Source organism: Gopherus flavomarginatus, chromosome 22 (assembly GCF_025201925.1).
Source record: "Gopherus flavomarginatus isolate rGopFla2 chromosome 22, rGopFla2.mat.asm, whole genome shotgun sequence".
Taxonomy (NCBI): domain Eukaryota; kingdom Metazoa; phylum Chordata; order Testudines; family Testudinidae; genus Gopherus; species Gopherus flavomarginatus.
The window spans coordinates 2,909,289-2,925,497 of NC_066638.1; the positions used below are offsets into that span (position 1 = coordinate 2,909,289).

The 16,209-nt window shown below is 43.2% G+C and overlaps 1 protein-coding gene across 6 annotated transcripts in view; it reads left to right on the forward strand.

Annotated features, from left to right (window-relative positions):
• STK40 (serine/threonine kinase 40) overlaps window positions 1–16,209 on the forward strand; it is a 42,065-nt gene that overhangs the window by 2,069 nt on the left and 23,787 nt on the right. For 5 of the 6 annotated variants that reach the window (XM_050932119.1, XM_050932123.1, XM_050932117.1 and 2 more), the window contains one exon: window positions 13,961–14,076. In XM_050932119.1, coding sequence (XP_050788076.1) covers window positions 14,055–14,076 — 22 coding nt within the window. In that variant the 5' untranslated portion in view covers window positions 13,961–14,054. Of the gene's footprint in view, window positions 1–2,404; window positions 2,428–13,960; window positions 14,077–16,209 lie in introns of those variants that run through there. The other variant, XM_050932118.1, reaches the window with a different exon arrangement.

Sequence of the window (16,209 nt, forward strand, 5' to 3'; positions counted from 1 at the left end):
GAGTAAATAACTGGTTGTCTCTAAAACCTGTAGTAACTGATTACGGTGGCTGAGAGCCTGAATATTTTCTAGGATTCGCTGTGGCTTTCACACAAGCTTAGGAAGAAGCCGCACTGAAATCTTGATGGAAAGCTGGAGGAGAAAATAGTTAATTTATGCACATATTGAAGCTGTCTGGTATGCAAATATTGTACTTGGGATGTTTAAGTATTGAATAGCCTAGAGAGAGTGAAGTGGTCTTAATCATGAAATTATTCAGGGACTGATACTCCATTGTTCAGGTGCTGAACTTGTCTGTACTTCTGTCCTGCTGTGTGAGAGTTGGAAACATAAGCTTGCATGTGAACTCTTAAAAGGATAAGTGGGGGGAGGAGGGGCTTGAAAGTTACTCTAGCCATTCGCATCTAGGCTTCGGATTTAAGCCCTGATACTGGTAGTTGATTTTCTGCTGCTCTGGTCCTTAATAGTGATTTATTCTGATCTGTGAAGATCCAGGCTGTTCAGGAAGGCACCTGGAACTAGGTTGAGTGGTGCTTACCCAGCTGATCAAAGAAGCTTGCACACTGGCTTCCCTGCTAGCCAGTGTTAATCTTACTTTCATAAACACCCAATTAATCCATTGACTCTTTAAAAATATGTATGCACAAAAATGATTTTAGAGCTATGTCTTTGTCTAAAAGTTCTTTAAGTTTGGTATTAATGTTTGTTCAGCACTTCTTGCACGTAAAGTACTAGCCCAGTGCTATGTGGTCCTTTCTGGTGTTGGTGCACAGAAAACCTCATGGACTCCGGTGGAGATGACTTTACATCTGTACTGTTAGAAAAGAATTAGATGATAGTTCTACTCACTTGTGTAACAGCTTTGATACTTTCCTGTAGAAAATGCTTTAACTTTAGAAGCATGGAAACTTAGTCTGACTTTTTTTCCTTTTCAAGTAAAGTAGGTAGGAATTTACAGTGAGGAATTTTAGGGAAAACATGAGTGACTCTTTAACTGGGTGCTAAAACCTTAAAAGGAAGTTTTGCTTTTAACAGAAATGACTTTCTGAGAACACTGACAACCTTCTGAGTAAAGGTTTCCATCAAAACCAACAATGGAGATGTAACCTCCTGGTTCTCTTAAGATCCCCTACTGACTTGCTAGTAAGGAAAAGTGGCTTCATGCTCTCATTCAAAATTTCTTTCTGATCAGGCCGCTGAATCTCTGAGATTTTCCTGGTCTTGCGCAGTTTTTTGTGGTGTGGAAGCCAGTGTCCTATTGACTCATCTCTTAAGGATGTGTTCAAAGGCAGCAGCAGTTAGATTGTTATTGGACTAGTTCATGAAACTACAGAAGTGCAACTACATGCACATTGGCCTTCAAACAATTGCCACATTCCCTTGCCTACATTTGGTCAGAGGTAAGCTTCCTGACTTTCACTGAGAGAAACTTACCAAGCCTGCATAGCTTGCATACCTTCCACAACTAACAGCTCTAAAATAGGCTTGTTCAGTAACAGGCCTGTCTGCTTGTGAGGCACTTTGAAAAGCAACTTTTTTGTCTTGAGTAACATCTGAAATACATTTGTGGGACTGAAGAACAGTTTACTTCATTAATTCCGGATGTGCATAGTGTACATTTATATGTACACACACGCACTTCAATAATTCTATGTGTGTGTACACATACACACAATATCTACTCTTTTCCAGGATCCAGATTGTCACGAGACATTAGTTGGAACAACCTACACCTTGTTTGTGCAAGTCTGAGCTACCCTCTGCTAACTGATCTTGGTGGTTCCTGAGAGTCTTCCCAGAACAAGACAGTCCAGCACCGTTCAATCATAGCTAACAGGTTCTTGTCTACAGCTGTGCTATACTGATGTACAGTACAGGTTCCAGGCAAGTGTAGTGTGCACTTATCTATATGCACCATTCAATTGCTTACTCTGATGGGGGTTTCCACAGGATACGTCTGCATGAAATGAAAGTAATGAAATTCCTTATTTGGGGTCTTTTCAAGCATTTCTTTGTGGATGTATCACTAATTTTGCCTTACATTGATAGATACAACCTACTCATTCATGCACCAGGGTAGCAAATTGTGAACATACTGAGGAAACAAACAGTTCATGTGTAGCACTATTTCTGTTTTCAATCAGTGTTTAGCAGTTTCTTGTCTGTCCTTTTCAGGCCCCAGCAATGAAGGAGAAAATCTTACATATTCTGAGCACTTGTCTTAGTTGAAGTGAACAGTGCCAGATAAGAACTGCTTAGACAATAATAAAGCTTTAAAGATGGGGATCGAGGCTAGTAGAGGATGAGTTTCTGTGGCCATGCTATTGTTCCCTTCATTCACCTGGATAAGATAACAGAGAACCCATTTTACTTTGATCTGCTGGAGCCGCGTCGTTTTGCTCTGTAATTCACTTGTGGCTCTTAACGGTAAGATGCTTCATTGTTGCCGTATATAAAATATCAGTCTTGTCTTACAATTGTCATGGGGAGAACCCACAGGTGCCCCTTCCTGCTCACTTCAGACATGACGAGCGTCTGTAATTCTTGCTTTTATTTTGGCTGCCTAACCGCCCCTTCCCTCTAACACCATCTTGTTTGTTGTTAGCTCAGTGGTTCTGATCTTGAATGTGAATGAGACTCTTCTGTGTAGTAGATGATTCCTTAAGTTCTGAAAGAAAACGAGGAAGCTGCATGTCTTGGTGCTGTGATTGATCCTCCTTTGCAAGAGAAGTACAGAATCCTGAACTCAGGACTTGGCAGCATAAATTTTCCATTTACTTTTTAAAAGCATTTATTCGGCATGTTGCATTAAACTGTTTTCAGAATCTCTCTAACATGGTGCTAGCATGGCTGAGATTTAAGAATTAGACTCAATGTACAATACTATTTATATTAGTGCCTAACAGTATTGTAGGCACCTCACAGGACAAATAAAACACAGCTCCTACCCTGGAGAGACTCCATTCTAATACCAGATGTGGTGGGCATCAGATCAGTGGGGAGGAGGACAAAAGAACTCAGCAACAGGTAATGCATAGCAGAGCCAACACTCTTTTTACTGTATAAACAAATTCAGTGGCTTTGACTCCTTTCCTGGCGGTGTCACAGTGAGAGTAGGTCTTGCAGAGGGATTTAAATGAGTAGAGGGTGGTGGCTGGATGTACCAGCTCAGTAAGAATGTTCCTGTGAGTAGGGGAGCAGAGGGTAAGCCCAGAGAGGCTTCAGGAGAAGTGGAGTTAAATGCTAGATGACTAGCCAGAACTGTGTGGTGTCTAGTCCTTGTCTACACTAGGAGAAATCAGATCTACACTAGGAGAAATCTACTGGTGCAATTTTACCAGTGGTAGCTGTTGTGAAGAAAGGGCGCAGGTCTCTCTACCCACTAAATCAACTCACTCTGTATCTGAGTTCTGGCTGCACTACAGCTTCCACATTGCAATGTCTGGTGGAGAATTACAAGTCTGAATTTTGCCATTGTAGCTAGGTAAAGCCCTGCATCGTCAGCCTGATCCAGGTATGCAACATGCCCAATTCTGTTTGGCTTCTCACTATAGCATAATCTCTCGCTACCGGCATCTGGCGGGCTATTTTTCAGAAAACAATCCATGTTCTGGCAGGTATCTGAAGTGTTAGGTCCTGCATTGTTGTTGTGTTTTTCAAGATAGTGTGGTGAAACTGGGCTGGATCAAACCATTCTAAGTGGTACTCTAATTGTGGAGGCATTTGTCAGCCTAATCACTTTACAAATAAATATTTAAAATTACTGCAGTTCAGATTGAACACCTTTTCCTCTCTAATTCTTCACAGGCCATGTTACATGGAATATTGGTCTTCTGGCTCTCCATGCCTGAGCCCTTTCTCTTCCAACTAGTAACAGACAGGTAAATCCCTGGCTCAGTATAAGCTGTGCTCAGGAGTAGGAGCCATACCTCTGCTGAGGGTATGGCTACATTTGGAATTTCAAAGCGCTGCCCCGGCAGCGCTGCGGGAGCGCTGCCGCGGCAGCGCTTTGAAGTGTGAGTGTAGTCAGAGCGGCAGCGCTGGGAGAGAGCTCTCCCAGCGCTGCATGTAAACCACATCCCTTACGGGTGTAGCGTGCAGCTGCCCTGATTACACTGACGCTTTACAGCGCTGTATCTTGCAGCGCTCAGGGGGGTGTTTTTCCACACCCCAGTTGCAGCGCTGTAAAGTGTGAGTGTAGCCAAGGCCTTAGATTCTGCGGTGGGATTTGCTCTCATGGATGCTGTGCAAAACCTGTAATTTTTACTGAGTTTAACTGAATAGTCCTTGAGCATGTCTTCACTTTCCCATTAACTAACTGGAGAATTCTTTCCCGGAAATCTAATGGAGAGGCAGCTGGTTAATAGTAAAATTTGAGCCTGCCCTGCTACAGTGCATCTGAGACTGTTTTGCCACTGATCCTAACCAATGGGAAGGTGTCATCCGCCCATCGAAAGCATCAGTGAGCAAATTCAAATGTAACAGGAGCAGAGGTGTTCCTCTGCAGAAGGATTCTTTTTCCTATGGCTAATTACAAAACTGGACCAATAGCCATTTGGTCGGAGAAGTCAGTGGTCTCTAGGTGGGGTCAAGAAAACAACAGGAGCTCAGACTTGTGTCTCTGTCTAAATAGCCCTAGGGGCAGCTTCTGACACATTCTCCTTTTGAAGAAGAGCCTGTATTAGTGCCCGTTTAGTGAACAGTCCCTGAGCAATAGCAGTCATTAGGATGCAGGAAGTATTTCCTTCATTTTGTAGTGTTAACGCTACATCCTTTCATTGTTTCTCTGTGGCATCCGCACTAATGATTTGGTCGCATAATCATATTGCTTAGAAGCACCGTCATCTTCAGCTGCTTTTTATCCTTAGGATGTTATGGCATCATCTCCATTTAAAGACCACACAAAGGGAAGCCTTGTAGGTTGTTAGCTGCTGTTTGATTAAGGATGACCCTATCGATTTCAGCTGCACTGCACTTGGCTTTTAGTCTAAATAAGCCCTGTGTTATCTGTTTGCAGAGGAGATGCTGTGGGTTTTCTAAAGATGGTACCACGCTCCCATTTGGTGTATTCTCTATTGGGAAGCTGGTGTCGGGATTGCTGAAGTTCTATCCATATTTTAGTTCATCATCAGGAATGTCTTTCTCCTGGGAGCTGTAATCAGGATGCAGGTTTTGTGGGGTTATGGGGCTGGTATCAAGCAATGTTCCCTCTAATTTTTCCATCCTTGTGTGGAATGAATTTTGTTGTTGCACCAATACGTAGGTGATGTGGGGCTGAGGGGTTCGGAGTGTGGGAGGAGGCTCAGCGTTGGGATGCCGGGGAGGTGTGGGGTCTGGGGTGGGGCTGTCGATGAGGGGTTCAGGATGTGGGAGGGGGCTCAGGGTTGGGGCAGAGGGTTGGGGTGCTGGCTCTGGGGTGGTGCTGAGGATGAGGGGCATTGGGTGCAGGCTGCTGTGGTGGGGAGCGAGGACTCTGTCATAAACAGATAGCTAAGGGTTAATGTCTCTTTCACCTGAAGCACCTGACCAGAGGACCAATCAGGAAACCGGATTTTTTCAACTCTGGGTGGAGGGAATTGTGTGTCTGAGGTCTTTGTTTTCTGGCTGCCTGCTTTCTCTGAGCTTTGGAGAAGTAGTTTCTATTTTCTAGTCTTCTGTTTCCAAGTGTAAGGACAAAGAGATCAGATAGTAAGTTATATGGTTTCTTTTCTTTGGTATTTGCATGAATATAAGTGCTGGAGTGCTTTGATTTGTATTCTTTTTGAATAAGGCTGTTTATTCAATATTCTTTTAAGCAATTGACCCTGTGTTGTATCATCTAATACAGAGAGAACATTTGTACTTATTTTTCTTTCTTTTTATATAAAGCTTTCTTTTAAGACCTGTTGGAGTTTTTCTTTACTTCAGGGAAATTGAGTCTGTACTCACCAGGGAATTGGTGGGAGGAAGAAATCAAGGGGAGATTTGTGTGTTGGATCGCTAGCCTGATTTTACATTCCCTCTGGGGGAATAGGAAAGTACTTTTTGTTTCCAGGATTGGGAACGGAGAGGGGGAGTCCCTCTGTGTAGTTTCACAGAGCTTGTGTCTGTGTATCTCTCCAGGAGCACCTGGAGGGGGGAAGGGAAAAAGGATTATTTCCCTTGGTTGTGAGACTCAAGGGATTTGGGTCTTGGGGTCCCCAGGGAAGGTTTTTCAGAGGGACCAGAGTGCCCCAAAACACTCTAATTTTTTGGGTGGTGGCAGCAGGTACCAGGTCCAAGCTGGTAACTAAGCTTGGAGGTTTTCATGCTAACCCCCATATTTTGGACGCTAAGGTCCAAATCTGGGACTAAGGTTATGTCAGACTCCACCCCCCAGCCCTCTCCCCACTGCAGCAGCCCCAGGGCCAGGGGAGAGGCGTCTCTCTCCACCGTAGCCCTGCATGCCCTCCCCTCCACTCCCTATATCCCACCTCTACACCTCTCTCCTTCCATGCCCCTGTGGCTGCGCGCCTGCACAGCTCTCCTCATCAGGTGCGCAGCCCTTGATGGGCTCCTGTGCCGGCACGCACCTTAGTGGGAACACAGGAGTCAAGCATGCTGTCATGTAAATGACTCTGCATTAGTCAGGTTGTATCACATAAGGACCATGTAGACAATCTGAAATGCAGCTTTTCAAGTGTTTTCTTTCTGCCCAGTCAGGGTTATAGGGTATATTACTTCTCCTTGTAATTACATTACAGCAACAGCACTTCACTGCAGAGAATGAAAATGTCAGCATGTCCATGGGTCATACAATAATATTCTGTGCATGCAAAGGAGGCCTTACTGCAGCTAAAGACACACAGTAACTTAAGTAAAATAAAATCCAGTGTAATAAACATCTTATGTGATGGGTACATTTTTTTTTTAAACAAATACCTGAATGGCTTTATGCAAGTTCTGTGTGAATTGCAACCCTCTGAGTTAAGGATGCGCTGGGCATGGAGTTCCTATACAAACAGCAATGGCTGTCCTTTCCAGGCATCTGCAGGATGCAGCAGCACTTCATTTGTACGCGCTCCCGCCGCATTGTACCATGTCCTAATAAGTTTTGCATCAAGCTTATAGACCATGGCTGCAAACGTGTATTTATTGAATGGATTGGAAAACTGGATTACTAAATGAAATGTTGGATCTGTCTCCAGCACTAAACCAGGGGTCTCAAATATGCGTCAGCCCACGGAGTTATTTCCTGCAGCCTGCCATAGCTCCCCGCTTTTGCCCCCCGAGCGCGCCAGATCCCCGCTCCTCAGCCTACTTGCCAATGCTTTCGCTTTGGACTTTCCAGGAGGGAGGGAGGAGGAGCGGGGACACGGTGCACTCAGGGGAGGAGGCAGTGAAGAGGCAGGGCCAGGGAAGGGATTGGAATAGGGGCAGGGAGGGGGCGGGGACTTTGGGGAAGGGATGAGAAGAGGTGGGGCTGGGGCAGGGCCTAATGAAAGGGGTAGAGTAGGGGTGGGACCAGGAGCGAGGGGGTGGGGGAGGGTTTGTATCTTTGTATGAAAAGGTGTCAGTGATGCGGCCCTTGGGTCAATGTACTAGTCGTCATGTGGCCCTCATGGTGATTTGAGTTTGAGATCCCTGCACTAAACAGTTAAGCTTACTAGTTAGAAAGGGATTGTGTAAAGACAGCCCTGTCCTCTAACCTTACAGCCAATAAGAAAATGTTTCCCTATCACTCCTGCTGACAGTCCTTAACTGTTCTCTTCTGCGCCACGCTCTTCTGTAGGCTTTTAATCAGAAAAACTGTTTTGCTTTTCAATTCTAAAGTTTTCTTTTAATCATTCAGTAGAGGAGGAGCCAGAGTCAGTTTGCAGACTTCCAAGGGCATAAGCCAAAGCTTCCTGAGTCTAGACTCCCTCTCCCTGCCCACTCCAGCCGTGTTTCTGTAGAAGGCTTTGTTCTTACAAAAGGGCTTTCAAATCAATACACAAGTTCTTTGTGTGTCTCAGTGGTGCTTTTGAATAACTGGACTCAGTCTTAGACTTTCAACTCTGAATCTGTACTGATAGGTTTTCATTTCATGTAATTTAGTTTTCTGTATAGAATTGTTACATTTCTGAAGGTTTATTACTATTTCTGTTGTTTAAAACTGAGTGTTCATATAAACTGAATCAACACCAAACTACTGCCATCTCCATAAGGCAGAGGAACTAACTTGGTTTGTACTTCCTTTTTTTAGAAAGGTCTCTACTTCACTGGCTACCCTCTGCACTTACCCTTCTTGTAGTGAAGGGGATTGTCTCCACTGAAGAGCCCTTGCTTTGCACCCAAAGGATAGTGGAGCTGATATTTGCATTCATTCTTTGGAGGTAGCATGGTCGGGGGAGAAAGGAAATGTCCTGGCTTGTAGAGTAAGTTGCTGCACTGACCTCTGGTATCACCAGGCCAAGTTGCAACCTCCTTATTTTATCATGCTTCCTTCATATTTTGAATCTGATCTACAAAGCTTCCCTTAGCCCAGGAGCCAGGGCCTCTTGCTCATCTCAGGTCCAGTCAATTTTGAACAACTAGGCTTCTAGGGAGGTTGTTTTAAATAGGTGTCTGAGTCCTGTATTAAGATGATCTGGGTGGCTTTGTCTCAGAAGTTCTACAGTTCTTTCCAAGTGGGAAGTGGCTCATGGAGACACATGCAAATGCTTTTCTTGGAACACTGTTTTTCACCATAATCTTAACCAATTATACCTCCTCTCAACTGATAAGTCAAGTCATATTTGAGGTTTTACTGTGTTTAAACTTCAGTAAATGCTTAAATCATTCATTTGGATTGAAAATCATGTCCACTGTAACCTCTCTTCTGCACACCGAGTTTAAAAGACCTCGGATAACCTTGATTAGATGGGAATGAATTTTAGCTGGTAAACGTTTAGAGGCAAACATACAGTTTTGACCTGTTCTGTTGACCCAAATGTCATCTTTTGCTGTTTACATTTCAGTAAAATCTAAAACTGACATTGAAGCCTGTCTGATCAGGTGCCTGGTAGTCAGTGGATTTGAGGAAGCAAACAGAACAATTACCTTTGTGCCAACTCTTGTAACTTGTGTTGGAAGTATCCAATCGTTTTTGGTCTTATTCTCGAGAGAGCCTAAGTATACATTGCTGCACGTTAACAAGTGCCCAAAATGCTGGCTGGAAAAGCCAGCAAGTTAAGATGAAAGATGCATTGCAAATGGTTGGGTCTTGTGCAGTTCATCTCTGAAGCTGCTGAGCTCTGCAAGGAGATGCTAATGTGGCTTCCCCTTCCTATGAATAAACAGGTCTGAGGGCCTTTGTTCTGTCCCTCAGTGCAAACTGGTAATGCCATTCTAACTTCTGTTTTGGAAAATGGACTGAATCCTGCAGGGAGAAGCACAGTTATATGGACACTGAAATATCAATCATAAGGGCCAAGTAACTCCACTGAGAACCAGAATGTGGGTTCCTTGTCTTCCTGATGCAGTAGGTGTTGGGAGAGCCTTGCACACAAGCAGTATTTTGGCCTCTCCTGGCAGTAGTGGAAGAAGGATGTGTGTCCAGTGTTCTGTACCTAGACGAAGGGTCCCTTGCAGCATGAGGAAGAGATCAATAATCCAGGGATATGTGGGGGGAGCTTTGAGCCACTCCTAGCTGCATAGCAGCCAGAGTGGCAATGAGCAGATTTTTTATTATTATTATTTATTTTGGCTGTTTCCACTGGCGTCTCTTCCTTTCTATGTCTTTAGCTGACATTTCAGGTTTGATGACAAATTGGAGCTGCCAGGAGTCTCCAGGGAAAAATGATTCATTTGTCCTTTGCGCATGTTTAAATTAGCTGTCTGGGAACTGCGCTTGTAACTCTGTTTGCCTATCTTGTTTTGCCTGCAGTGTTTCCATCTTAGAAATGATACAGAAGTTTCAGACACTTCAGTGATCACTTCAGCAAAGCAAAAACATATGAGTGTGAGAATATTCACCAGGTCAGCTTAAAATTGTTTCTGGAGGTATCCTGGTTTCTGAAGGCTTCTACTTGCTGCAAGTAAAGCTCAGACTCTTTCAAAAACTGCCTGTTCTGCTCTTGGGAGGTGTTAGGTAGCATATAAGATGGTTTGGGGATACTAAATGCAAGACCAATGAAGCAACTTTATTTGGAATCCTCAATTCTAAACCCAGCATGAGCTGTTGTAGTGAGAAACAGCCCTGTGGTAGCTGATGTATCCAAACTCTGGGTACAATTGCCATTTTTGCTACTGGTTTTGTAATCCTTAAATTCCAGCATATGCAGGTCTCCTTTGCCTTTGATCTTTGTCCTGGATCAATCAATCTTTTCTGCTTTTGTCAGCTGACTTTAGGCATTCAGAAGTTACAACAATGCAGAGTTTCTTAGGAAGGTGACTTGCTAGGTCGCCATTCTTTTATGGAGGGAGAGCACTGCTGGGCCATCACAATGCCTCCCATAAGTGTGCTGTCCCTAGAGCAAAATATTTCCAGGCGGCTTTTGCAGAATTTCTCTCATTTTGGCACTCAGTTTAGTAAACTAGGGTTGAATCCTGTACTATTAAAATGGATCTCTTCAGGCTCCTGAGGTGAGAATGAGACCCAATTATAAAGCACTGACCTGAGGCTATCTGCAGAGGACATTGCAGAAGTTCATCTGTGGTTCTTTCTTCACCATCATAATGCTAAAGACTTCAATTTTCTGTTAAAGCAAGTGTAGATTTTAGAGCATGATTGTGTAGCAATCTTAAAATTAACAATTATGCTGCAATTTGCATGGTTGCATAATTGCATTGTACATAAGGTGGTGATTATTACTATTTATTAGCTCTTTGTTCCCTATTCATTATGCCTTTGCAGAGCAAGAAATCCTTGCATGATGCAGTAATTCTCAGATTTGTCTGCTTTCTTCTTGTGAGCAAACAGGACAGGGGAAAGCCTCTTGCTGCTTTGGCAGATCAGTGGTGGTAAAACGTACTACCAAAAGGAAGTTGGAGTTTGGAACATAAATTTGGTCTTTGCAGTAACTGTGACACTTCCTGTTTCTCTGTGGCACCCCTTCCAGCTCATGTAGGGGTAGTGTTGATGGGGTCCATTGACATGTACCACCAACCTACCTTGTCTGGAAGGAAGCTGTGATTGTTTTAAGGGAGGGTAGGGATCCTGTGAAGCCCTTTGGGGATGAAAGGGCCTGCAGATTATCTAGCTTTCTGCAGTGCTTGCAGAACCAGATTCCCATCTCTTTCATTGCCCTCTGTGCTTGCAAGAACTGAGCATACAGTCAAAGTGCAGGATTAGCATCAGTGCTTCCAAACACAGCTGCTGGATCTAAATTTAGGTCTACTGGTTTACATTGTGTCCCTTTTTAAATATGGCTGAACATTTAGATCTTTTCAGAATATCATTAAATAGTTGGTGTCTGAGCTGGCAGCCTGTAGACCAGGTTTCCGTGGGATTCAAAGATTCCAAGGCCAGAAGGAACTTTGTGATGTACTCTGACCTCCTGTATGACACAGGCCAGAAACTAACCAAATTAATTCCCAGAGCAGATCAGTTGGGAAAACATCCAATCTTTATTTTAAAATCCACCATGACCCTTGGTAAATTGTTCCAGTGGTTAATGACCCTCACTCGCTTAAAAATGTGTCCTTACTTCCAGCCTGAATGTGTCTAGCTTCAGCTTCCAGCCATGAGATTGTGCTATCCCTTTCTCTGCTAGATGGAAGAGTCCAGTATCAAATATTTGATACAAGTGCTCCCCATGGAGAGCCCTCTTGAAGTGAGCGTTGTAATGGCAGTGCTCAGCGCTAAGACAAAACAGAAGCACTAGCAGGTCTGCATATTCTGTACACCTGTGGACTTGGTAGGGGGTGGGGAACCTCCTGCATTGCAGTTTATCAGGGCTATGACGATGATGCATTCTGTACAGGACACTTTCAAGTAAAGGCAGCACAGTGGCATTCATGTTGAAAGGCCTCAATAGATTCATCCCCTTGAATCCTGTTTCTCAAAGCAATGCATTGTTGTAGGCGAAACAAACCTGTGTCTCTGTGGGCATTCCCCGGTTACTGAGGAAGAAGCTGCACGGTGAAACGTGTGGCCTTTTGACTACTTTCCTTGGTTTAATCAGGGTTATGCAATGTCAGTAAATGCAGAAAAGGGAACCATCTTCCTGGTATTTCTGAGAGCAGCTGCCTTTGACTTTCTTCCCCTTGCTTCTGGGACTTTCTCTTTCTATCTTGTGTTTAATTCATGTTCCATTGCTTAAAGGAGCTTCAACATGAAATCCTCTCAATTTCAAAACATGAGTTAAAAGTAATTTCCGGTGCTATCCTGAATCCCCCTGTCAATTTGTGTGGCTTTACAATTGCATTTTCCTTTTTACTAAGTTATTCTTTTTCCTGTTGCTAGTGTGAGATGCCCTACAGAGGGAGAAACAAGCTAGACAAAGTGCTGTCAGATGCACAGACTGAAGACAGGATTTTCTTTAATTGTTCAGTCCCAGCCGTTTTGGAGGTTGCTTGTAACAACAGCAGATAAGTTTTCTGACAGGAGTGTGATCGTTAAGTCAATGTCACTTTAACAGGACAGGAATGAGAACTCCTCCCACTCTGTTTGTGATAAACTCATAGTGAAAATGCTGCATGGACCACGCTAGAGGTTTGTGAGCTTGCCTCCTTTGCACTGCTACAGCCCATCCGGCACAAGTCTGCGTGACTGAGGCAATGCCTACAGCCACGCTGCTGTAGTGTAGACGCTTACTTCAGCGACAAAAGGGGGTTTCCACTGCTATAGTAAATCCGCCCCCTCAAGAAGCAGCTGCTAAATTGTTGGAAGAATTCTTTCGTTGACCTAGTGGTGTTTACACTCGAGCTTAGATCAGTTTAATAATGGCTCTCGGGAGTATACATTTTTCATACTGCTGAGCGACATAGGTCAACCTACATTTTTAGGTGTAGACCAACCCTTCGAAAAATGTTCATTGCGGTCTTAGCTCCTAGTGCTAAGTCCTTTAGCACTGTAAGACAAAATATTAAAAATGAAAGATGACACCCAAAGTACAGTGCTATGTAGCCTTTTAAACAAGTCCCAGTAACCAGATGTATTGCATCTTTACAGCTCATCTGGCCTCAAAGGAGATTAATTTTTGTTGTGTCCCAAATATGGTCACACATGCGTTTATTAAGGTTCAACTGCAGTTTATTATTTAAACAAATACAAGGGGATTAAAACATTGTTGGGGTTTAGTAAAGCTGTACAAATTGTTATACAATATTTAAACCTCAAATGTTTGTAATAATCTGTTTTTTTAATACACTAACTGCCTGATTAAATCCTAATTGCAATCCTTATTTGAGCATGAGTTTGAGTTGTGACTAGATTAACTGGAAATGATACTGAATTTTAGTGGAATTATTTTTGTCACAGGTTTTCTTGGCCCTTTTAAAGAGAGGTCCTTGTGCAACCAGGGTTCAGTAAGAACTTAGTTTCTAAGAAGGACAAAGTTTGATACATTGTCTGTCTGAAGTGCAAACTTTAACCCTTTCATAGCAATACAAAAATAGTTGTTGTTGCTGAAGAATTCATTTCCTTCTCTCCTTCCATGAAAGTGGTAGGTAGCCGCCTTAATTTTTACGTAGGTCAAAACTCAGTCAAGTGTCCTTTGAAAACCATTTAGGTAGATTTTACTGAGTTCTAAATGATCCAGCTTGCACCACAAAATATCATTAGAAAGATGCTTGAGGCTAGTATTTGTCTTCTGTTTGTACAGTACCATCCATACATTTAACTTTCCAGTAACAGAGCTTCGGTAGCCCTACTCGCTTGTCCACAAGCAGGAACTTAGAGAGGGATCTGGAGGTTGTTCCGAGACAAACCAAAACATAGACGTTGCAAATTACAGAAGTTTTGGTGCTTCCTATGTTATCGTAGTCAAAAATAATCCGAGAACCATAGCATCAAGTGCATCTCCTTCTACATTTGCAGAGTCCCCGACCTTTCGACCATCCAGCCTTCCCCAGAGTGATGCCTGCTGTCTCCTGAGGCTTTGGAAAACCTAGTTTGGAAGAAGAATAAAGATATGGTTGATGCTGAACTACAACGTGAGTCCTCAGATTATTTTGTTTACAACAACGCCATGTGCACCAGTGAGTCCTAATGAACGCAGATTGCACAGCACCAGTTGTTGCAGCATATGTATTAGCTGGGGGTTTCCTCAGTGAAATTTTGTTCGTACCTATTTCCATCTGGAATGATTAAATTGCAGGGGATTGAGTGATTTCAGCAAGGTCAAGTAGTAAGTCAGTGATGCAGCATGAACAGAACAAAGACCATTGTGGCACCCAGGCCTTGGTTCTAACCCCTAAGCCTTATGGGTGCCATAACTGAATTCAGTTAATACTTAATTTAAAGGCAAAACCAAAGGTATATGGGTCAGTAATGGGGGAATCTAAACCTGCTGATTGATTTCGTGGAAACATCCCACTTCCTACTGTAAAATTTCTTGCTCTGCTGGGCACAGTGGTAAGTGCTTTTGTACAAATTGATAGTGGTGTCATGCTGAGTCAGCAGTCAGTGAAAAGTTCATGCCACCGCAGGTGTGAACTTCCCACTCTACCTAGTCATGGCTGGAGAGGCGGAAGAATGTATCAGTACATCTCACCTTTTAAACATCTGTGCTGTTAAAAAGTACTCAAAGCACCCTTCCCCCGCTGAACAGTCATTGAAACTTTGCAAGGCATTTGTTTAGGGTAAGATAGGGAGGTAGGAAAACCCTGGCCCAGGGACAGTTCCTATCGAAAGTCTTAGTCATTCCTTTTTGAACTGCTTTTAAGATGTATTAGAATGAATACAGTTTAATCAATGTGGAATTGGAGCATTCTCTTTAAAATGACTCCTAAGCTAGGGAAGGGAGTGCGGTGTAAGGGAAACTCTCTGCAGGCTGGTCTTCACTCCAGTGCCTGCTGCTGCGGGAGTAAGAGCTTTGCACTAGCAGTGAACCCACTGAGCGCAGAAGGTAGCAACTGCAATAGTTTCATAGCCAACCTGAGGACAAATTCTCTTGCCACTGAACTGAAGCAAGACTGTATCCTGTAGAGGGAAATGTGTTGTGACCAACCAGAGACTTGGATTAACCTGGACCTTTAGATGTTGGAGCTGCAGGGCTACGTCAGTACACTTTCTGTAGGGCTCTGAGGAACAGAAGGCTGGTTCATTTGAGAAGAGTCCAGAACGTCTCTGCAGTACCTGAATAAGGAGAAGGTAATATACTTCAGAGCCTAGTCCAGAGTGATTATCCATTCCTTCAGTCTGTCTATATATAATGCTGTTATCTGCACATTTGGATGCACGCAAGACATTCCTGTGATGGACAGAAGTATTTTTCCTGCATGGTGGTAGAGCAAGGGAGCTCACATCCAGTTTTTTCATTAAAGATTTGTCCACTGCAAAATATCTATTGAGAACTGGTGGCAGTGTGCTTTTCCTTAGACAATGCAAAGCACAGAAATACAAGACAGTGATTTTATACAGCAGACTGAAAGTGCCTGAATCAACTCAGTCCAGCTGGAAGAACATAGTGAAGAGAAAAGAGTATAGATTATTAGGCTATAGGGTAAACAGGGACAAAGAGGGGGATTTTAGTTTACACTAACTAGAAAATATGTAATTTTTCTCTGTTACAAATAAGTTGTTAATTAAGGATGAATTAGCTAATCATCCTGAAGTAACTAACAGAGATGTATGCATCTTTCATGTGCCCTCGCTCCCCAATGCTCTGTCCCAGGGAAAGCTGAAATGTAGTGATTCAGCCAAATAATCAGTTTTGTTCCTCCAAGTGCAGAGAACTGTAAAGACTCTTATGCTTCTCAATAGATGGTGAGTTGGCCACAGTCTTTAAAGCATAAGTGTTTCTGTGAATAAACCCCTAGGGTCTCATGGGTTGACTTTGGAGGTTTTTGGAGGAGCAGAGGCAGTTTCTTCTTAAGCTTTTCAGAATGTGTTCGTTCATGTGCTTTATTCTCCCGTAAAACAGGTCTTAATTATTTAGACACCACCACCACCCCCATTACATGTGTCAAATAAATGATCTAGGAACATTACACTCTAATGAAGCTGCTTTGTTCCTTGTAACTTCCTGAAACTTCTCTGTAGCTCCCAATTAATCCACTAGTAAATGAGCTATAGCTTTTTGTCAGTAGGAACTGCCTTCTACTATACAAATAGGCAGAGGTGCT